The sequence below is a fragment of the Onychostruthus taczanowskii genome, unplaced genomic scaffold, assembly GCF_017590055.1.
Source record: "Onychostruthus taczanowskii isolate IOZ18803 unplaced genomic scaffold, ASM1759005v1 scaffold77, whole genome shotgun sequence".
Lineage (NCBI taxonomy): Eukaryota > Metazoa > Chordata > Aves > Passeriformes > Passeridae > Onychostruthus > Onychostruthus taczanowskii.
The window spans coordinates 3,301,461-3,326,263 of record NW_024505561.1 but is presented as its reverse complement, the minus strand read 5'-3'; the positions used below and the strand labels follow the sequence as shown (position 1 = coordinate 3,326,263).

Here is a 24,803-nt window from a genome sequence, read left to right as displayed (position 1 = left end):
TCAGATTGTACAGGGTACATCTGTTAATGCAAAGAATCTCTCTCTCTCTCTTCAACCCGTCCTCATAGCTTAGGCCTTTGAAGGAAGTCTTTTCTGGCAGGAATCTTATTCTACTGCCATTTAATAACACTAATCAATACCCATTGAGAAAAAAATACATTCTCACTGGCAGAAACCAAGAAAAACTGAGACAAGGAGGGGGAGTTGTTAGACGAGGTCTCATTTACCAAAGCAGTAGGTCTCCCTTGGCTAATTCCCAGGTAGCCACGTTGCACAATCTGATCCTCTCATTGGTTAGGCAAGAAGGAGCAGCATCACCACCTTGCAACCTGACTATTATAATCTTCAGTAACAGCTACTTCTGCTGCCTCTTCCCTTGGCCACTGGTGAGCTCTCTGCTCCCGCAGCAGTCGCCGCTCCTCTCGCCTCTTTAGCCGGTTCTTCTGATGCTCCTCTTGCTTGGAGTACTGGAAGCGCTGCAGGAACAGGTCCTTTGCGTATTCATACAGCTGCATGTCCAAGAAATTCAGCTCCTCTATCCGCTGCCGCACATCCTCGCCGATGTCCACATTCGAGGCCCGCGTAACGTTGAATTGGGTGAACGGGGAAATGAACTTTAGGTTGAATGTCCTCTCAAAGAGATACTGTGTTTTCCTCTGAAATTCCGTCAGCCCGAAGAAGGCCATGTTTTTCAGATTGTTCTTGGCGCTTTGGAGAAGAATCATATTTCTCTCACTCTCATTCATGAAAGTCAGGTTGTAGCAGCCCACCAGGCTGAGGTCTGCCAGCATGCGCACCTGGCGGTTGCTGGCCAAGTTGTAGCTACAATCCATGAATTCCTGTAAGCTGACTCCAGACCAGTCATCTCCTTCGTAACAGGTAGGCAGCTCGTCTGGTGTTGGGCTTCTTCCATCGCACATATGAAGGGAAGTTTTCCATGTCGCACCCCTCTGGACGTGTTTCCATTCACTCAAGTACCGTGACACTGGATCCCTCAACATGGTGATGTAATAGAAATTCCTGAAATATATAATTAAACACAGGTTTAAGATTTCAGTAGATTTTCCTATTTATTCTCCAATAAAACTATTACCCAACACTGGCACCACACCCTTCATTTTTTCCAGTGCAATGTAGGCACTTCAGGTGACTCTTTCAGAGACAGTAAAATCTTCATAAATACTGTGAATAAAATACAAGATAAATTGGGAGAGAGAGAGAGATATGAAAGGAAATAAGCAGTTATCAGAGAAACGGAATTACTTTGACCTATCAAGTGTTTAGTGATAGTTACTTTACATAGAAACCAATTAACTGAAGTGTGCTCCCCTCCACATTGAAGTATTAACCACCAGCAATATCAGAAACTGTGTGAAAAGTGATTGAAAAAATCCTGCACTTCTCTTCTGGACTGAGACATGCACGTCTCACAAGATGCAGGGGTTGATAATCCCTACAGCACTTGGGCATAACCTAAGAAAAGCTTAAGCAATTTCATGTGGATGGTGTAAGTGCTAAAAATAACACCACGTGGAAGAATGGCATGAGCCACCTACTTAAGAAAAACCCTATTATTAAGTGGGTTGGAGTGAAGATAATAAGAAACCAAAAATCCATTCACATGACTTAATTTTAGACAAGTGCTTGATTGAAATTAGTTATAATCGTGTAGAACAAAAGCATTTGTTGCTGTAAGGATTATTATTATTCAATCTCACCTGTCAAGAATACAAAAGAGACACCAAGATATATTGATCTGAAATAGAGAAAATAACTATGGAGCTCACATTGTCAGTTCATCCTTTTGCTATTAAATTCAGGTTGTATGTCTTATTTATGGCAATCTGAAAGGGACTGCAATTAAATACATATCAAGGAAACTTTCACAGATTGAGTTTGTTTTTTTTTTTTTTACTGAGGGATGTTTTACTCAATAATAACTCACCTGAATTATAAGGTGATATCATAAACACAAAGCAGAACAGAAATACTTATGATTTCTCTCAGCTAGAATAACCAGAAGAAGATTCATGACTAAAATTAACACATGATCTGGTACAAAAATAGGCTCATGAGTTTGCATGACTCATCTTACTGCAAACTACACATTAATAAGTCATGAGCCCTAAGATTTCTTAAGAAAAGTCTGATCTCAGTACTTTTTCTTCAGCCTGGAGAAGGATGAAGAGAGTAAGCAGGAAGCAGACAAGGATGAAGGAAGTATGCAGGAAGCAAGCTTGCTGAAGACAAGCTACCTGTAAACAAACCAACGTTTTGGAAGTGTCATTTCACACAAGAGCTAACTCCAGCAAAATAAAAAATCTCAAAAATTTTAACATCCTCCAAGACAATTACTTTGCTTTTTCAGTTATCACCCACTTCCTGTCACTAATGATTTACCATCTCCACAAAACTTAGGTTTATTTCCCCACATACTGCTAAATATGCAGATATATTTCCAAGTGCAGGCAAAGCAAAGGGAAACAGGTCTGAATACTTCATTCTTATTCATTCTGAATTTTCCACCTACAGGACCTAGAATATATTTTCCAGAATAAGGTTATGAGACCAAACTATGGACTGTGTTCTGCTGCAGGGTAATTTCCTGAGCTACTATCTAATGCAAACAGCTGTTTCAATACTTATTTCACAGCAGAAGTTTTACAGGTGGATGGATTTAAACTAGGGAGTGTAATGGATGTATTTTCACTATCACTTGCACTGGAAGCCAAGATTTCTGTCAGCATCAGATGACACTTTGAAGGATGATATTTCCAGAATCATTTGGAGCTTGGGTCTTCTGACTGCTGCTCACACATGGCCACATTGCACATCAGCTGTTTTGGTCCCTTTCAGTTACTTACACTGCCCACATCAACAGGAACCCAAGAATCACACAACCCTTCACAGACAAGTATTTCTAAAATCCCTCTTCTCCTGCAGAGCAGGAAGTACCAGACATCCTCCTGTGTGCTCTGCAGGATTGTTCCACTATGAAAAAGCAGTCTTTGGGCACTTCAGGCACAGCTTTCTCTTTTCAGATTGGATGCTTATCTCATCTTGGCTCTACACTGCATGTATGAGAGCACATTAAAAACTACTTTTCATTTTACAAGGAAGAAAGGGGACCCATTTCACAGGTGCTGTGCAGATAAAACAGCCCAACTCTCAAACACCCGTTAGCTCTGAGCATAAGAAACTGTTGTTGCAACATCCAGCAGGCACTGAGAGGGTTGTGACCAAAAATGGCTGAAACTCCAAGGGAACAGAGATGGAAAAAAATGGACAAAGACTCAGAGGCAGCTGGAAACATCTACATCAACAAAGATGGGGCATTGGCTCAGTCTTTGTATTGCTGCCCCTCCTCTCTTTCAGGTAATTTTGGGTGTTAATATGTGGTAACAGACAGATTTAAAAGTTGCTCTTGACAGTTATTTATACCTCTAATAATAGTTCTGTCCTTCCTCACTCATCTCCAGCAGTCCCAGTCAGGTATGACTCAGAGCAGCAACAATTAACAAAAACACCTCCTTTGCATCAATCATTTCCCTTTCATCCCTGGATATGTAAATGTGTTTGATGTGCAATAAACAGGAGTACAAAGCAAATGCATGGAAATGAGAACAGTACATCTTTGGTTAACATCTGCAGCTTCCCTTCTGCATACCGGGCCACAAACCTTCACCAGCCTGCTGCTGCTCCTCCTTGCGAGTACCTAACTTCTGCAGCTGTTTTCACTGCCCAGATAAATCTGCCACTCATTTCTGCAGCTTCCAGAGAGTTGACTTCTTGTGTTATCCAAGAATAACACAATGGATGGATTACATCTGGCAGACAACCTTTAACAGCAGCTGGACACACATTTAGTTTCTGAGGGGCTGATAACTTATGCCACATTCGCAGTTTACAACCTTCTGATTAACCTTCTGGCTGTGACCCTCTGTCACCCTTTTAATCAATCTGAGGTTGGAAGACATTAAGATTTCTTCCAGCTTATCCTGGACACTGTCCAGATGACACTGTTGTGTGCTACCCCTGGACTGGGGGGATGCTACACTGAAGTTGTGCACCAACTTTTCTTTCATGGAAAAGGGTGTCACGTCTCTAGAATAATGATACACGTAAACACATGAAAACCATAGGCATTTGTTTCAGTTGTAAAATTATATAAATTATAAAATTTTCTTAGGAAATGGTTTTCAAACTGTTTTCAAATGTTGACATTTATGGAGTAATTATAGAAACATTTTGGAGCCCTCAGTGCCTCATACACAAGCATTCAATCACACTGGGAGCAGCCGAGGAGTCAGCTCATAATAAAGACAAGAAGCAGGTTAAAAATACGAAACAAGATATAGCCTTTCTTCACTGCTCAGTAAAATAGCATAAAGTTAGCTAAACACTGAATATGCTTGAGTACAGATGTGCTCTTGTTCTTAGTGGTGTAAATGACCCTCTTGCATCACCCATACTCACACTTATGGCTGTGTTAAACTCAGTGGCTACCCACTGTGGGAAATACTGAGCAAAGAATTAAGTAATGACTTCTATTACCCTGTTTGTCAAAGCAAACTCATCACAGACTTCTTGGATTCATTTTTATAGACTCTCATCATCGATTACTGAAACAACTGGCACAGATACCCTCAGTGCTTAAAGGTTAGCCAAAAAGAATATACTGGTATGTCAGGGAGAAGATATTTTTCAGAAAATATTCCAAGTTAATTAAAACCCATACAAACTGTATCTATAAATTTATGTAATCAATATCTATATCAGCATGTGCATGTAAACATTTACACTGAAATCTGGCCATAACCTGCATTTGTCAATGACAGAGAAATGACAATAAATGCCTAAGTGTGTGTTTGCCAATGTATCCTGTGATTGTCTGTATAAACACACAGACATGTAAGAACAGTCTAGACTGAATTTCAAACACCAGCCCACTAGTTGCAGTGTTAGCTCCTCCTTAAAGGAAACTTTATGCAGCTTCCCCAGATTAAGCAATCTCCTTTTGAGCATGAGGTACTGAAACTAATGTGTTCTTGAAGTTGTCATTATGGGATAGTTGATTTTTTGGACAAGTGATGGTTACGGCAAGGGTCTGATGATCCATGCAAGGGCTCAAACAAGCACCAGTGTGAAGTGTGAGCTGCACACTATTGTTTACACTGGAATTATGAAGTACTTGGTAATTCCTAAGGCTCTAGTCCTACTTGCATGAAATCCAATCTCTTCATTAGCATTAGGCAAAGAAAAACTTTAATTAAAAGAACAGATAAAATGAGCTTCCAGTTATAACCTAAGAACATGTATTTCTTCCACATTATAAGGTATTTTAATATAAATACTCTAATCTTACATTAATCCTTCAATAGTATTGCTCTGGTTTAGAAATTAATTTCAGAGGAGCAGAGTCTGCCATAAGCAGAGGTGATCCCAAACCGGGGCACTTTGCCTCTTCTATCACCATGGAACAGATGTCCCAGCTCAGGGAGATTTACTAAATACGTGAAGGATCATCGCACACTGAGAACAGAAACATCCTGTGGGGCCTCCTGGGGAAGAAGGATGAATGGCATCTTCATAAAAGGAGAACAGTGTGCTCACGGCAGCGGATGCAGAGACAGAAAAGTATTTGAGGTGGAGAAAAAGAGTCTCCAGAGATTATTTTGGAAAACACTAGCAGACAGAAGAAAGAAAAACCCAAGTGACTGAAAAAATCCAGGTGCATCATAAAACTATCCACATTCTGCTTCTTCCTGGTAGAAAGGAAAATAAAAGCCCTGGTCAAGTTTATGTCCCAAGTGGAGATAAGAAATCAGAAGCTTTAATTGTGGAAGTGAGTGTGATCCTGAGGAAAGGTCTGAAATACCCACCAAAAGCCATCCTGTCAGCACACTTCTGCTACCAACAGAGGTTGTGGCAAGATGAAGGCTTAAGAAGGATCAGCATTATGTGAACACAAGCCTTATACTTCCCAGTTTTATCTTGAAGCCCAAATTCCCACAGGCAGAAACAGAGTTAGCCCACAATCAGTAATCTCTCTTTGGGCAAAGTATTGTCAGTATGGGTAATGGCAAAAGGAAGAGGGTAAACAAATGAAACAAAGGTAAGTATAATGCAGCACTTGTACAGTTAGGGAATGAGAACATGCAACAGGAATGATGGGGGAAGGCAGAAAGCAAAGAAACATTGTCAGGCTGATCTGAACTGGTCAAAGTCAGTGAAATGCAGATGCATCAGCTTGAGGCTGGCAGCATTTCTGTGTGGAGTGTCTCTGCATTCATGGTGTGTTTAATTTACAGATAAACTGCCCAAAATAACAAGAACAGGCTGTATACTTATCCAGAACAATGGCACTGTAACGAAAATCTATGAAACAGTGCACAAAATATATGCATGTCCATCTGGCTGCAGGAAACATCACACAGCTTATCCACCAAGCCAGACAGATAAACCCAAGCTGTGCCACAAACTTTTGCAAAGATGATGCAGCAGGAGCACATAGGCTTCTTAAGCTTAGTGTCTGTCACAGGATGCTAGACACTGTGATGGAATGGTTTTCTAAGAAATCCTTTACATAAGTTTGTGAGCTTAATACTATTATCTGTCCATTCAGGTTTTCATGGGTTTCTTTACAAGACTATTACTGAAAGAACAGCCACCACCATTAAAAAGTGAAGGTTTATCTGCTCTTACCACATGCATCACCTGCTCAGCATGCAGCAAAAGCACTTAATTAGCTGTTTTCTCAGAGGATCTGAGCACTCACCACTTCTGCAGTTTTTATCTGGGATGATGAGCGCTTTACTTAAAACAGTGGCTGTAATATTCTATAGACACTTACTCCACATTAAAGGAGATCTTAGCATAGTTAAATAAAAGAAAAATAAAAAAGCCCTACTTTAATTTTGAGGTATAAAACTACAAAATTTTAGATGTGTCTCATTATTCCTCTGAGGTTTTGTTCCATGGCTCTGAATCCAACTGGAGTAAAAACTGGTCATTGTTTCCTATTTCTGAGTTGGCCACAAATCTCTGCTGTTAAACTTATCCTTTTCATTACCCCAGTGGCATAAAGACCAGCTAAATCCATACAACATGCCTGCTCAGAGAAGGGACTGGATGCTGCTTGCAGGGTAGGACAGCTAATTGCAGTGGTCCACATGTGAGCTGTGCATCGAGGCAAGCTCTGAAAGCAGCAGGGAGCTGCCCAGCACAGGCAGTGATGTGTGTCTGGCCATGGCAGGGGCCACCTCTGGCATGAGCTGCATCCCTTTAGAGGCTCCCTCTGCATCACACCGTGTACCTTGGCCTCAGAGGGAGCTTAATTGCTGGCCTGGAGGTGCCTGTGCTGTACAGCTGTCTCTGTCTGCAAGGTGAACCCTGCACTTGGAGCCAAAGGGTCCTTGACTGAAGGGATGGATTCACAGAATGCAAAGTTCAGGCCAACACCAAAACCCAACCACTAACATAACATTTTGTAATGAGGGAGAAATAACCACAGAGAACCTCCATTTCACAACTCTTTGTACCTATAACACATCTACCAGTCATGGTATAATATCTTTTTAAACATGCTTAGAGAGTTGGAACATTCCCCACAGTAATACAAAGTTTTTAAGCAAGTTCTGTATTGTTTCATACAAACCTCCGATCCAGCAGTTAGAAAAGCAGTCCATTATAACTTTGTTGTCCTTGCTGACACATCAGTATATCAGTGTGACAGAGGGAGGGCTGGGAGTCAGACAGCTGGGATTGTATTTCTGGTTCTGGTAAGAAAAGGAGGTCGCTAGGGAAGTAATTTGTGGTGACACAGACTGTTACAGGCAAGAGAAATGTGGTGATTGGGCACTGGGAAGCACTTAAGAAATGTGAAATCTTATATTTCCTTGCATGTTAGGAGGAATACTCCCTGTCACTAACTTCAGCTTCTTTTACAGTAATTCACTGCTTTCATCACAAAACTCCCAATTTTTCTGTTTAGCTATTGCAAGCCTTTTTTTTTTTTTTTAATATCCTCTGAAATATCAGATTAAATTCTGTATCCATGCCATCAGAAAAACCTCAGGAAAGCTTTATAGCACTGGTGTTTTTTTTGGTTTTTTTTTTTTTTTTTTTTTTGCACAGTTGTTGATCAGAAGATTAGTGTCCTACACCTGATTAAAGAATGACAGATGACAAGGAGTGTCTTCAGAGATCACTCACTCTTTGACATCAAACAACTTTTAACAGTAGTGATTTAGGGTAATCCAGAAGGGTAAAAGAAAGGGAGTGAACCTTTGGCAGCACAAATGCTACACATACAACATTAGGAATTTTTCCACCTAAAGAGTTCAATTTTTCTTGATGTGAAGCTAGAACAAATTCAATAATGGCATAGAGCCATGCAAAGATATGAAAAGAATGAGATAGTAGGTAAGCTATTTTAACACAACACTGGTTCATAGATTCATATATTACAGAAAAAAAGATTATTTTCAAAATCCAGCACTACATCTGTACTGAAAACAATGGTAAAAACTGCATTTATGGAGACCCTAATTTTTATTTTTGTTCTTAAATACTTCAGGAATTAAGACAACTGGCCTCAGACTAGGCAAAACGACAATTTATTTTTAAAATGTTGTCTGCTTTTAGACCCAGGATATGTGATTTTGTACTTTTTTAAAGTAATGAATAATCATGACAATAATAATCACATTCTTGACATATCACATTGCCACAAGCCCTTCAAAATTATCAGTGAAAGTGTATCTTGGGACCTACTGCTGCAAAAGGATGGTGGGAGGGCTTAGAATTTTTTTCTTGGCATAGAAGGATATAAGTTTGTGAGGATACAGACTTTAATGATGTATTTCAAAGATGTGACGAAGACATGAGGTGGAGATCAAACAGCAGCCTTTCAGCACCAAAGAGGCCAGTGAGAAGACAAAGCAAGGCTTTTCACTCTTGTGCATGGTGGGATAGCTAATGAGGGACAATAGTCATAAACGGAAAAAGGTGAGAATAAAAGGAAAACAATTTTCATTATCAGAATAATTAAGCATTGGAAAGCTTTGTCAGTAGCAGCTCTGCATCCTCCACCCTCGGAGATTTTGAAGATCCAACTGGACAGAGCTCTGAGCAACCCCGACTATGCTCAGTGGTGGCCCTGCTCTGAGCAGGACGTTGGACTTCTCCTGAAGTCATTTCCCAGCCCTGGGGCTCTGGGATTCTGAATGACAGCAGAAAGTCTGCTGTCACCAAATGCACAGTCCTGTCAGACAACACAGAAAATATGAACCAACTCAACAATTAAATTATCCCCTTCTCCCTTGTTCTGTCCTGGCCACCCTAGGAACAGTACAGAGGATTTTTAGTCTCTTTTAAGAGACTGTGAGGTTTTTAATAAGATTTTAACTAGGCCTATAACACTCCAAATCAGCACACCCTGAATTATTGAGCATCTTCATGAGTACTTATTTCAGTGACATGTTATTCAATATAGACCCTCCAGAAACTGGAGAGGACAGTGCAGCCACTACATGTTCCTAAAGAAACTAATTCTGTTCACAAGTATCAAGTCTGGATCTTGAGCAGCTCCCAGGCTAATGAAATTATGTAGTTACCCATGGTTTTGACCCCAGTATTTTAGAAAATGCACATGAACAGCATAGGAGTATGTGTGAGTTCTCTGAGCTAATATAGGTTTTTCCTGGGTGTCGCCTTCAGGATTTAGGCATACATTTTCAAACACAGAGCATAAATTTGGGCATTTTACTCTATATTTAAACATGTAGGGAAGCTCAGCCTCACTGGCAGTGAAGAAAATAAGAGTAGTATGAGTAGATACAAACAAATTTGCTGATTTATTTAGGAAAAAAAGCTCTCAGAGACACCTCAGTGCCCTACCTACCCTTCCAGCACAGATAACAGCACTCAATTATCCCTTTCCTAACCACTTTTGAAATATCTTTTTCATGCCGTTGCTCCTACTGAAAATATCTTGTGAAGGTTGCTTCTTACAGTTAGGAACACAAGTCTTATTCCCAGAAAAACCTGGTCTTGGTCTACTTAGATCCAGTTGTTCTTGAGTTAACACTGCAAATACAAAAAGGAGATCTAGAAATGTAACATCAGAGAAGGAGAAATAGCATTAGAGCTGAAGATCAGAGAGCAATCACACCTCTCAACTTTCAATTTACAAAGCTGAACTACTTTTTATTGTCTCCTCTGATAAGAAAAGTCCTAAGTGACCAAACTGCAGTCCCCAAAACCCTTGGGTCATGCTTAGATCCTTTTACTGAGTTTTCCAACATTTCAGCTTTTCATGCTAGCTTTTGATAGGGGACTTACAAAAGTAAGGAGCTCCTGAGATTTGTTCCAGGTTTTGATCATCACAGCAGTCCTTTCCTGGCATTTGAACTTGCACACTTCAAATTTCACTATACATGGCTAGAACTGAGCAAATTTCACACAAGGCTTTAGAGGTGCCTTTTACAATAAACATTTCTCACCTCCCCTGGCAATGTATTCTCTGATACACCCTCACATTGCATTTTGGTTTTCATGGGGCCACATGACTCTGGAAACTCATACTCACTGTGTCACTGGCTCAGATGGTCCCTACCCATGGCAGGGGGGTTGGAACTTGATGGTCTTTAAGGTCTCTCCCAATCCAAACCATCCTGTGATTGTATGAAAATGAACACTCCCCATTTTGGCTGGTAAGCACTCAGTTGATAGAAGACAGCTGTTTCTGCCAGCTTCAGATGCAGGAACCACGCACTCTGCACTACCAAACTTCATTTCCCCTACTTTTATTAAATCCTCAAATGTCATTAAGCAAATTCCATGAATATACTTAAGATTTTAGTGCCAGCGTCGTTAATGGAAACATAATATAGGGTCAGAGTTAAGACTAGCCCTGGAAATTCATGGATAACTTCCCTTTAAGTACCTCTTTCAGCATATCCTGTTTTGCTACCAGCTTCTTGTTCACCAGAAAATTCTTATGCTCAGCTTCATGCTTTCTGCCTTGTATAATAACTTTGCACATGTTGGTCTATTAAATACTTTATTAAAGGTAAATTTCCATTCTGCTATCAGAGATGGATGCTGGATTTACATGTCACAGCCCAGAGGCTGGTGGCCCCAGCTCTTTGGTGCATGCAAGAACACAGAGGTTGGTTAAAGATAAGGAAATGACAATTTGTTTCAGGGTGAAGTGGTCTGGAATAGAAATGACTAGATGAAGTGATTTGGTGGAAAAACAAACAAGCTTGATACAAATTGTAAATCATTTCTTGATGAGACACAAATCCAACAAAGTTCCCTCCAGTGATTTTTGTTCTTTGCCTAAATTATATCAAGCTCAGTTGTTTTAAATATTCCTTAAATTGCTGAAAGGAGTGAAGTAGCAAGAACCTTGCTGAAAGAAATACAAATACAAAATGCAATAATAATTCAAACAATGAGAATTGCATTGTTCTGTCAAGCACATGCACAAAACAATCCTTGTACCTCTTAAGAAACAGGGTGTGAGCACACACAGGAGAAAATACCATTCAAAAGCAATAATGTGCAGTGTCTTACAAGATTCTTTAAAGATATGCAAGGCATTTGCGCGCAGGAAAATAAGAAATCTTTTGTGGACAAGACTGGGAAAGGAGGAATTCATTGCTCACATCACCCCCATCCCCCATACTGTGCACAGGTGATCGTTGTGTCTCAAAAGGACCGAGTAAATCCGAGGTACACATGACCTCTTTACTCAAAATTGTTTCTTTTTTCTCTGCCTCTGCCAGGCCACTGCACAGAATGGAACATGAAATAAGGGTGCATTTGCACTGCTGTCCTACCCACCTCCTCCCTGAGCTGCCTCTAGCCCCAGCCTGGGGAGGAAGCTCTGAACTTGCCTTTCTCAGGAGGATGTTACAAGTGCAGGGGAAATGAGCTAAGGGGATGGCCCACAGCAGGAAGTGGCAGCAGAAAATGAGAGCTGGCCAGGGAAAAGAAAGGTGATGACAGACAGGGGCCAAGAGAAGAGAAAACCTGAAGACTTGTGCCTGCTGCACAAGGGACCTACAGTTTGAGCTTGTTTTGCCAATATAGCCTTAAAGGGTTACAGAAACCTGTTTGGGAAGAGACTCTCTGATACCTAGAGTCATGGGTAACAGCTTAGCATAACAGAATTCATAAAATATCCCTCATGCACACAGAACAAACCACAAAACCCTCCTCACAACCAGCACCTGCCAAAAAGGTTAGAGGAAGTCCCTGTTTCAGAAGGACTCTCATGGGGTGAGCACTCCTCCAGCTCCAGTGCAAAAAGGTGGGGACACAGAACTCCTGCCTATCCAACAACTCAAACAACATAAGGCCTTTCATAATGGTTCTAAAGGAAAAAAATCCCTGCATATTTTCATGAAGAATTATGAGAGATCTGTTATCACAAGGGTCCTGGCTGCCTGCAGGAATACATTTGGTTGGTAAAATTCAGTTTCAAAGAGCCCCTGAAAAAACAAATCAAATGTAGCCAGATCCTTAAATCTTCTGATATTTACATTTCTTTAGTCAGAATTTGTTAGGTCTAAAGTAAAGCAAAATTAGTTATTTTAAATACAACTACAATGTTTACTTTCATCCTCTTCCTGTTTTTTGAAGGAGCTCTTGCTATCCCATTTTATTCTCTGGCTTGGTAACACAGCAGCACCAGTGTTCCTTTGTAACTGGCTTCACTGGAAACCAGTTTGTGCCACAAGTGTAACAAGGCTCCCTCCCCAGCTGAGCTTTCTCCGATTTCAGCTAAGAGCTCAGTTGCAGGCACTCTTTTCCAAGTCTGGAATGCTCAGATAAAAGTTCTGTGGGATTTTTCACTGCAATGCATTTTGAATCAGTACAGTAATTTTCCTCAATTAATAAAGTAATTAACAATTAAAAGGGCTCAGTAACTGAAATCCCTTTGAAAGTATACACTCATTTATTCTCTCTAAACTTTGCCTCAAATCTTTATTAATTCTGACGTCAAGCAAAATGACCATAAATTATAAATGATCATCACAAAATCCAGGCATCACAATTATTTTCTTGTCCTACATGCTGAGTTTTTAAAGCCTCCCATAAGGTAAACAACATGGTAATACAGATATAAAAGAATTTCAGGTGATTTTACCAATGAATACATTATAAGAGAAGTGTTCCCTATTTGTACATTGAAATAGTTCACAAAACCTAGGGAAATTACTGAGCTGTAAAACAAAAATGCTATTTTTTTTTCTCCTAAAATTCCTCTTTTTGTAATGCAACTGCATGATTTTACCTGTAAGCCAATAAACAAGAAGATGACAGGGTATTTCAATTGAATACTTACATGACAGATGGCTGACTTTCCATTTTACTTTGTGTTTTACTAAAATACTTCATAGCATCTGAGCAAACCCCTAAATATTTGGTGTGAATATATAACTCTAAGGAAACCTAGAAATGTTCGGTATTAATAATATAACTCAAATATAAGCAAAATTGCCATTTTCCTTCTCCATTGATCTAATAGGTATCTTTGCACGTATATAAATACATGTACACACATACATAAAATCTCCACAAGGGGGCCATCTAATCTTCCCCAAATCTTCGCAAAACCTTAACTTGCTTTCCAAAAACTGATGTCATAAAGCTTTTGTCTACAGATACTATGGTATCTTAGGAAAAAAGCTTTTTACCAACTAGAAGAGACTTTGTGATAGAATTTCATACAACAAAACCTGTAGTTCGAAAGGGAATCACTCTTTATGCACAATTCCCACTATATACTTGGCATGCAAAGAACTTAGATCAAGCTTTTCCAAGCTCACTATTTGCAATACCCAGCCAGAATGAGACCTTTTACACACACACACAGACACAGAGCCAGCTCACATGCCAGGGCTAGGCAGCCTCCAGGATGCAGCCTGGTTCTGTGTTTTATTGTAATTTGTAGGCAAAGCCCAAAGTCAGCGACCATGAGTGATTTCAGCCCTGTAACAACGCATCCGTAGGCACCACAGTTAAGGTACAAATGGTGTTAAAGTTATTTGCACTGTCCTTTCAACTCCCTGCAGACATGAAAAACAAATCTTGTTTGTCATACCTTGTTATCTGCTTTAATATTCTGAATGTCTTACAGACACAGTGTTATAAGTCCTCATCTTCTTAACTCAGCTGTAGCTCCGTGATGTTTTTATTATTTACCATACCTTTGACCTTGGAGTACCTAGAAGAAATGGGACTATCTCCTTCTTCTTAAATCTGACCTCAAATCTTAATTAAGCAGGCTTAGTCACACATGCCAGGCTATGGACTGCACTGTATCATCAGTTGTGGATGTTATGCTCTGAGAAAGAAGCTAGTAAGATGAAATAAAGAAGTCTAGGCTTCTAAACAACTTCTATGAAGGATTCTTTACCTTTCAGAAAAACTAGATAGAGATTATATGAATTCAGTCCTGCAGATACAGCACAAACCCACCAATCTGCTGATTCAATCAAATGAATCTCCGCATCTTGATCTGCAGCACAAACTTTAAGCAAAGTTTCCACGATTTCTCAGTGATAGTGCTGTATGATACAGTCATGTTTAACCCTTGTCCATGACAGAGTTCAGGCTGCTCCAAAACTTATGCATTCACATAAAATAAAACACATAAGAACCTGATGGGTCTCCATAAGAACACTGGCTCAAGCAAGTCATCATGGACTTGTGGCTCTGTAACTTTCCTGTGGCTCTGTAACTTTCCTCTGAAATGGACAAATCCTAATCAATGATGCACGTCTGTACAGTGGCAAAAAAGCACTTGCCAGTCCCTTCAGGCCATGAACTGACTACTTGAAGCATGACATTTGATTAGCCTTATTATCTCAACCCATTTATACATAAATGTTTTCAGGGCCCATGAAGCCATCCAGCCTTTATTAAAATCCAGCCACATTCTCTGAATTGATGTTCCCTTCTCTTCCTTCTTCATTTTTGTCTGTAAAGACAAGAAGGAATGTATTTTTATTTTTATTTTCTTTCCTTTCTTTTTTTTTTTTAACCTGTGGGTTATCATCTTCACAATTTTATTATTGTTAAATAAACTTCTCCTCATAGATAAGTGCAGCAGACTATTGCCATACATGCTTACATATGCAAATAGCTCAGGCTTTCTAGTCTTTCCCCACAGAGCTATTTGACACTGAGACTCAACATGATCTAGCATCTTTCTGCACTAAAGGCCAGGGGAATCGTGTGTGGGACTTCATTTCCAAAACTATTTCTCATGGAAATTAATGAACATCTGTGCAGATGCTGTATGTGAAATCAGACAGCAGACAAAGCCTATCTGAAACTGAACTTAAGGTCTAGAAATACCTAATGGTAATCATGTTTATCTTTAGATTTCTTCCTTTCCTTTGAAGAGTCAAAGTGCTCTTCAGGTCACAAAATTTTCTTGCTCTAAAAGGAGTGGGATGATGACAGGGTTATGAAAGCTATTTTAGCATAAACAAGGAGCAAAGTTGCTGATGTGTAGCCTAAGTAACACAAAGATTGAACATGAAACATTCATTAGGATTTCTTTAAAGACTCTGCAATTTCAACAGAAATTGCTTTCTGCTTCATATGGAATATTACTGTCAATACAAGTATAGAAGTGACGTAAACAGAAAAGCAAAATTCAGGTTAAATATTAAATATTATCATGAATATTTTTCTACAGTTTTAATGCCTTCAATATTTCTGTCTTTTATCTAATAGAGATTACATAGTCTTGGTCAATCTTATTTGTGATACATATATTGAATATTACATAATTTAACATCAATTAACACCTGTGAATTTAAAAAAGAAATCTTATCAGAGTTGAGTAACTGAAGATGTGCTGCCTTCCTAGAAAAATTAGCTAAATAAGAGAAAAGGTTGCAAACTAAAAACTAATCTGGTTATCTGGTTGGTTTTGTTTTGTTTTTTTTTTCTTAGAAGATGTTCAGTTTCATTGGGCTTTTTCTAAAGCAACATTTTTGTTTATAACTGTATAATTTTTAATATATAGTAAAACTATATATCCCAGTAGTCTCACCAAGTGCTGTTTAGCACTTACACCCCTGCTCTCCCTCTGGGGATAGAAGCCACTCTATGTTCAGGCTAAAGAACAGCCCAGCCTGGATGAAAATGAAGTTTGCATGCACACAGACCTTTATTCATGACACTGTAATTTGCTCCATGGCCTTAATAAATACACCAGCATTAAGTATTCTCATACAAACCACAACTCTAAAAATGACTCCCTTCAGACACTTTTTCCAGTTGTTTCCAGTTACACTGCTTTTTCTACAAGGAACAACAACTAGTACAGGCTGGGTTTTATCATGGAAAACCCACACTTCCTAGCTTCTCTCTCATTCTTTGGCACCACTTTGTTTCTTTTTCCCTCTATTTCTGCTCTTTGTTTTCCCTCATTATTTGTGTCCTCACACAGCAGTAGCATGACTTTATGCCTGACAGAGCTGCAAAGGAAACAGAGCATTTCCCTGTACCACAGACTGTGGGCTGATACAGAAGAAATTCAGCCTTCTCCTAGCTAAGTTGAAGTTTAAGCCCATTTGCTCCTGCACCAAGTTTCTCTATACAAGGAGCTGGCTGCAGGGAAAATATGAGTGGCAGTGGGAAGGTGTCACTCAAAGCCCCTGCCACCCACAGAGCTGAGGTGCTGCTTGTTGGGGCGGCACAGGGGCTGTGCAGCTGGCTCAGAGGGCAGGCTGAAAGCTGGAGCGTGGGGGACAGCTCTCACCTGCAAGTGTGTTGCTTTAGCTGTGTGGTTGCTTCCCCACAGGCCATTTTCAGGTACTGCCCTCATCTGTGCCCGTCCTCTACAAGCTAACTTTTTTTAATTGAGATTTTTTAATTTTAGCTCTTTGAAATTGGAACTGCCTCATTTTTGCAACCCAGGCACAGAGACTCTCTGAGGACTCAGTTTAGATCCCTGGGCATTAGGTATATTACTGTTAGCTCAGGCTTCCTTAACGAATCTGAGAGCCAAAAATTATTTTGAAAACCTTGGTAAGCAGTCCTTTCCCTTCCGCAGGTTTACCCCTGTTATTTAGAGTTATATATTGGCATAACCCCATCATTCAGCATATGGCAAGTGGCATCAGTGTAACTTTCAATGCCAGATATCCTAAGGCACATATAATACTACAGTATTGCAATTGTTATTTTAACCTAACCTGGACTTAGCATTGCTTCCTAAAAAGGCCTTAAGACAATAATGTTCTATAAAAACAGCTGAATTAAAAATATCATGTTAAAAAGGTGTTGAAGAAGCGACTTGACATTTCAGATAAACCCACCAACAGCTGTTAAATACAGAGAAATCTTCAATAAGTAAGAAATTCTCAAGCTTTCAATTTTTCAACCAGGGGAGTATATTCAGGGGTATCATTACATGCTTACCTCATTCTTATACTCCTTGGACTCTCCATTTTTGCATTTTTGGAGGCAAGGTGTTAGTTTAGCTGGACCCTTGGTCTGACTCAGCTTAGCCATCCCTGTGCTACTTCAAGCCACCCATATAACCTAACTTTTTTCCCCGACATTGTGAGAGAAGTATCTCATGTTGATGAGTTAAGTCAAAGTAGCAAAAAAAAAAAAAAAAAAAAAAAAAAAAAAAAAAAAAAAATCTGTACTGTTTTAGTCTTATGCATAAGGAAGAATCTGGATGTCATGCTTGCCATAGAAAATGTTCTCTCACCTTCAACAAGAAATCTGTTTTCTGTTTTCTTAAAAATGGATGTGGGTGTTACAAATGGCAGTTCTTTACCATTTTTAAAAATGAACACTTTCCATTCATTTAAGAAGAGACTATCAGAAAATATATTATTACCAAGGGTTGGTAGGAGGCAACATCAAACAGCATGTCAGCTCTGAAAGAGAAATGAACCATGGAAACAGACTGAATGCAGGAACCGACCGCTGAGGTTCAGCACAGAGGACAGGAGCATCCCATTGAGGCCACGGCACAGAAAGGCAGCTGAGGCTTTCAGGTGGGCTGGGAAATGGCTCAGCCCCTCCTGACTACTCCACTGCTGCTCCGTTCCAGGTCTGCGTGTGGCTAGGCAGCCTGGCACTGCAAATGTCACCCATGGCAAACCTGGGCAGCACGAACTAGCTAAAGCACATACCAGCCTCCACTGGCTTTATGTGTCCACATGTGATATGTGATGGACACAGGCAGACGCAGAACAAACCAGCCTGGTATGGCACAAAACCAATTTGCTGACTCCTTCTGAACTGAATTGGCACAGCGGTTTTATGTCAGAGGAGCAATTTACATCATTGTTCAACTCTGCTTTTGAGCACATACTAGAATATCTAAAGCCGGTTCAACTGTATGGTCAAAACAAAAAAAAAAATTGTGGCCTCTGTACCTAACCTGTTACAGCCATGCAGGAGTTACTCTGGATTTATGAGTGTGCAAGCACACCAGGGTGATCTGCTTCGTTCTGCTGCCCTGGGCACTTCTGTGTCTGTCTCAGCTTACCAAACCTCTGCAAGTCTTTCCATGTAGTACACATTTCCTTCTGCCAGTCTGCTAGAACTATATGAATGAAAGTAATTGACACAACTAAATTACTAAATTCCTTAAATGTTGAATATCACACATAATATTTAAAGAGTACAACATATTTAATTACAGAAGTGTATCAATTCTATGATAAAAGTAATGTATAAAAGCCTCCAGTACAAGGTGAAATATTGTCTAGGGAGTTGGAAAATGCCAGAAAGAATATTATTTGTGCAGCTTTTATTTTGCCACTATAACACCCTACTTATTTGCAATGAAAATTATTATTTTTCCATAGAACTCCTGCTTTGTTCAGTGCACTGAACAGGCAGTGCTCAGTAAGATGCCTGTTCAATATTTCTTTTTATGATCATGTGAAAGCCCATAGTTCAGTGTTTTATTTACAGCAGATTGCACAGACTCTGCTCAGGCACAGAATATCACATCTCCTCATTGCTTTTACTATCACAATCATCCTTGCACTATGCTGTACTTTATTTCTTTTTGATCAGTATTTTCTACAACTCCTATTAAAGTCATATCCTTGCACTTTTGCACACCAAGTTTTGATTTCTTTTGGGACAAAAGGAAACATAATCAAAGACTGGGGAAAAATTCCTTCTTGTGTACAGGAAATACACAGTTGCAATGATCTCATAAGAATGGGAAAGGCAAGCTTGAGTCTCTTAGGCTATAAAAGAAAATGAAGAAACATCCCTCAGTTCCTACACACCACAACCAGCTTTTGACAAAAGCAGACCCGACTGTTATTTGGTGTGGCACTCACATCCACACGTACCGTGTGTGCCACAAGGATCCTGAAGGATCCCACTTGTGCTCCCCAAGAGGGATGCAGGGGAGGCTGGGAGGAGACACAGCCAGGACAGGTGACCCCAACTGATCAAAGGGATATTCCAGACCACAGAACATCAAGATCAGTATGTGAAGTGGAGAAAGGAGGAAGGAAGAGGTGTTTGGAGTGATGGTGTTTGTCTTCCCAAGTCCCCATTAGAGGTGATGGGGCCCTGCCCTCCTGGGATGGCTGAACATCTGTCCACCTGCAGAGAACAGTGAATTAATTCCTTGTTTTGTTTTGCTTGTGTGCATGAGTTGTGCTTTCCCTGTTTACCTTTGTCTCAACCCATGGGTTCTCTTGCTTATACCTTTCTGATTTACTCCCCGAACCCACTGGTGGGGGAGTGAGTGAACAGCTGCATGGGGCCTGGTTGATAGCTGGGGTTAAATCATGACACTCACTTTTCCTTTGGAAATGGCTGTCTCATATTCTTCATGGCATCTTTCAGGCAGTACAAATCTTAATGAGGAAATGACTGACATTAATAAGGCAGTAATGTGTTTTCATAGCCTTCACTTAGTGGCAGATGCTTAGAATAACTAAGACACAGATAATGGACAATTAACAGAAAGAGGATTTGGTTTTGTCCACCTATTTCTCCTGAAGAAATATATTCCTGAATGCAAAAACTGTATTCAAATACTTGCTAAGGAAAAAAATATCTAATACACAAGGAATATTTGAAACACCCAAAAATAATACAAAGTTTTCCTTTTTTTAATCCAGAGGACATATGGATGAAATAGGTATTGTCAGTCAGCCAACAAGTAACATGAATATCCTTCAAAAACATACTTCTAGGCTACACAGAAAACTTTATTTTAAATTCAGCCTAGCACTTTATACTCACTAACGGGCACAACTTCATAGCAAAGTTACTTAAAGACAAAAATAACAGCTCAATTAGATGGGGACCAGTTGGCCATCTTGTCGCCATTACCACCTTGTACAAAGTTAAAGGCGTGTCTGTGCACTTTGCTGAACAAGGACAGCCTTTAACTGCCTTGCTGAGCCAGGACATCAATTATTTGTGGACATTAAAAAAGGTATTATCTAATCCATTATGTAGAGAGACAGTTGTTAGCACAGTAAATTAGCTGGATGATAGGTAGACTATACATGCTCGGAATTAAAGCAATCACAGTGTTACTTTCTCTGACAGGGGTTTATTCACTCAAAGAGCAAGTAAATTACGTAAATATGAGCAAACAAATAATTGTCAGAGTAATATCTCAATTCTGGAGATGTTTTGGATTCATTTGAGTTTGAAACCTGACTGCTTCAGGCCTCAAAAATCTGCAAGAAGACATTATACCTCACAGGAGCAGAGAAACAAAGGTTACAGGAGACCAACTTCTGTCCAAACACTTGCAAGAGCCCAGGCTGAAATGCAGAGGTGAAAGGATAGGTAACCCCAGTGAGGCACTGTGTGCCTGACTCACCAAACAGCATCTGTGCAAAGGTAAACCAGGAGAGGGCAAGCCAGTGTACTTTCAAAAAGACAGACTTCTTCAGTTTAATTTTTCAGAGAAAATCAATATTTTTGACCTTGAAGATACTGAAATATGTCCAAAATAAAATCATGTGACTCTCTGGGATACAGTATCCATGATTATAAATAACATGATATCTGATATTTGAATTCTTCTTTTTCAATGACTGGAGATATCATCTTTTTTTTCCAGGCAGTCAAGTTTTTGGAGATTCTTTGGATACAATGGTCTCCTGGTCTTTGAAGTCTGTAGGATACTACTGAACTCTTGACATTCTCTTTCTTTCTTGAACTCCAGTAAATTGAAATACAGATTTTTGTGAGATCTCTTCTGAGATCTACAGACTCTGTTGGTCAAAGTTCCTCTCAGTTTTCCCACTAGTGAGCTCAGAATTACCATGCCTGTATTTTGCTGTGAACCACTGAAATAACTGATCTCTGTAAATGATTTTTGCTTTAAATGTCCTTGCTCTGGAATCTTGTGAGTGCACTCTGTCAGTGCACTATGAAGTAGCACAGATCTCCATGGTTTGAGAACAGCTGTGTCCAGTCTTCCTTACTCTTTTGACATTTTAATTTAATTTAATTATGTGGATGAAAAGCTTCCTCTGGGGAGTCTGGCACTGGGAATAGAAAACAGGCACCATACATTCAAACACAGATATTCTTTATCTCTTATCTCTAAAATGTCAGCCTCCCCTATTTCTAATCTATATTGTAGGATGAAAATGGTTAGTGTAAACACATTCAAAGTGTAAACACATCCTCCATTTAACATACAGCCATTTGACTCCTCCTGACACCTACTCTTTCTCATAGGACTTCTAGGGTAAGACCTACTCAACCTGCTGTCTGTCACTGTGAAATTCTGAGTCTCAGGCAGTTTATCTGCAGTAAGCAGAGAAAAGCAGGTTCTTTCAGAGATGATTTATCCTCTCCTAAGACAGCTGTCTTCAAGACATGGAATGAGTTTGTCTCTGAAGGTGTGTTCCAGTTGAGCTCTACAGAGTTATATTCACTTTTGCTGGCAACCCCCTGCCACAGCCACCATCACAATTCTTGATGTCAATGATGTCAGATCAAGTGCAACTCAGTGACTGGCAGGCAGCACACGGAATGACGCCTGCACTTAGCAGATACTTCTTTCCTTACAGCAAATGGTGAACAGCATGGCAGCCATTCATAGTCTTTGATGGCCAGCTGGAAAGACATTTCTCCCAGTTAACATACATTATATTACATACGTTATATTACTGGAAAAATTACTCAGTTGCATCACTTTTACAAAATGCTGAGTTTTAAAAGATGTCTCTCTGAGTGCTGCTTGTGGTGATTCATTGTTGGACTGAGTTCCCCAGCTTTGTAAGTGTGGCTGCACAGCAGTCCACTGAGCCATTGGTTTATTGCCTTATCATTCAAAATAAATGATGGCCAAATTAATTTTTCAAACTTTTGTGTCAGAGCTTTTGCCAAGACCTGCTCATGGCTGTCACTTGGCAGAGGACATTACGATGCCGTTTGGCATGTGCTTGGTAGGTGTGGAGTTACTCAGGTCCTTCTGCTTCCAATGAGAACAAAGAGCATTGAGGGCTTCCCTTGAGAAATGCAGTAATCGGTTGCCTGGGCTTAGGGTTTGATGAGTGATAGCAATTTTGTCCATAAATTATAAGCTCAGACTCCATGAGTTTTATAAACAGGATGGAAATCAGGCTTTTAAACGGGTGTCTAAGATCTCAGTAGAAGACGACTGGCTTCTCACACAGTGGATAATTGCAGGGATTTCAGTCACCACAGTTCAGGTATTAAAGGACTGCAGTAAATGATACAAATTGCTGTAAAATCCAATATTGTCCCATAAAATAATGAAAAAAATGCTAACATTTCTCAGCTGTTGACATGGTTATACAGACTGGTAATTAAACAATAGGGGAAAAATTGAAATTAACATCAAGTCTGGAAATACTGCAAGGAGGAATTGATAACGGGTGCCATTTTGATCACTCTTATTAGATGAATTGTTATCCAGTATAATATACAATGATTAAATGCTTTAAGAGAAAAGGTATCAAGTGAACTAATTATCACAATGACAGTAATTTGGAAGATACTAGTTAACTTCATGAAAACAATATAAAGATACTTGACAGAAATTAGTAAAAAAAAAAAAGTATAGAAATACTACAGAACAATGTATTCTGAAACAGTATTTTATGGACAGGAAACATTTTAGGCCTTAAAAATATCCACATTGGATAGGGCCCTTAGCAACCTGACCTAGTGCATGGTATCCCTGCTAATGGCAGCAAGGTTGAAAAGGTATCTTTAGAGGAATCCTTGCAACTCAAATCATTCCACGAAGATTCTGTGAATATGGAATGAGAAATGCTTTTTACATTTATATTTTGGCAGAAAAAGGGAATTTTGCCACTCCACACCCAGAAATATCCCATTGTATGGTACAACTTTTCTGACTTAAGCCTATTAATGTCTCACCTAATTACAAGATTTTGGGATAAGAAAAAATACCAAAAAAATTGAGGATATGGCAGTTTTGATAGGACAAGAATAAATCTGTGTAGCTGGGCTACATTAACTCTTGCTTCTTGAATTTTGAAGACAATGAAATTCAGCTACTGCAGTTTTCTCAGGACCATGCCCAGTTGGATTTTGAGTGAGCGTTCCTGCAGATGGAGACTCCACAACCTCCCTGGGCAGCCTGCACCTGTGCTCAGTCACTCTCACAGTGAAAAAGTGCTTCCTGATGTTCAGGAAACACCTCCCGTGTTTCAATTTCTGCCCATTGCATCTGGTCCTGTTCCTGGGCACCACTGAGCAGAGCCTGGCTCTGTCCTCTTTGCATCCTCCCATTCACAGAATCACAGAATCACTAGGCTGGAAGAGACCTTCAAGATCATTGAGTTCAACCCAAGCCCCAACACCTCAACTAAACCATGGCACCAAGTCCCACATCCAGTCTTTTTTTAAACACATCCAGGGATAGTGACTCCACCACCTCCCTGGGCAGACCATTCCGGTACTTTATCACTCTTTCAGTGAAAAACTTTTTCCTAATATCTAACCTATATTTCCCTTGGCACAGCTTGAGACTGTGTCCTCTGATTTTGTCAGTTGCTGCCTGGAGAAAGAGACCAACCCCCACCTGACCACATCCACCCTTCAGGAAGTTGTACAGAGCGATAAGGTCACCTCTGAGTCTCCTTTTCTCCAGGCTAAACACCCCCAGCTCCCTCAGTCATTCCTCACAGGCCTTGTGTTCCAAGCCCTTCACCAGCCTTGCTGCCCTCCTCTGGATGCGCTCAAGCCTCTCAAGGTCCTTCCCAAACTGAGGGGCCCAGAACTGGACACAGGACTCCAGGTGTGCCCTCACCAGTGCCGAGCAGAGGGGCAGAATGACCTCCCTGCTCCTGCTGCCCACACTATTCCTGATACAGGCCAGGATGCCCTTGGCCTTCTTGGTCACCAGGGCACACTGCTGGCTCATGTCCAGCCGGCTGTCACCAGCACCCCAAGGTCCCTTTCTGCCTGGACACAGTGCAGCCACACCGCCCCCAGCCTATAACACTGCAGGGGGTTATTGTGGCCAAAATGCAGGACTCAGCACTTGGACTTACTAAACTTTATCTTGTTAGACTCTGCCCATCCATCCAACCATTCCAGGTCTCTCTGCAGAGCCCTCCTGCCTTCCAAAAGATTGACACATGCTCCCAGCTTAGTGTTGTCCACAAACTTGCTAACGAAAGACTCAATCCCCTCATCCATGTTGTCAGTAAAAATATAGAACAGAAGTGGCCCCAGCACAGACCCCTGAGGACACCAGTGGGGACTGGCCCCAGCGGGCTGCAGCACTGCTCACCAGCACTCTCTGG

General features: G+C 40.3%; 1 protein-coding gene across 1 annotated transcript in view; it reads right to left on the bottom strand.

Moving 5' to 3' along the window:
* Nucleotides 1-314: 314 nt before the first annotated feature.
* The window catches only part of HS6ST3 (heparan sulfate 6-O-sulfotransferase 3), a 270,063-nt gene continuing 245,574 nt past the window's right edge, over nucleotides 315-24,803 (bottom strand). Inside the window, exon 2 of the mRNA XM_041423375.1 lies at nucleotides 315-1,020. Within this exon, the coding sequence (XP_041279309.1) occupies nucleotides 315-1,020 (706 nt within the window). The remainder of the gene's footprint in view (nucleotides 1,021-24,803) is intronic.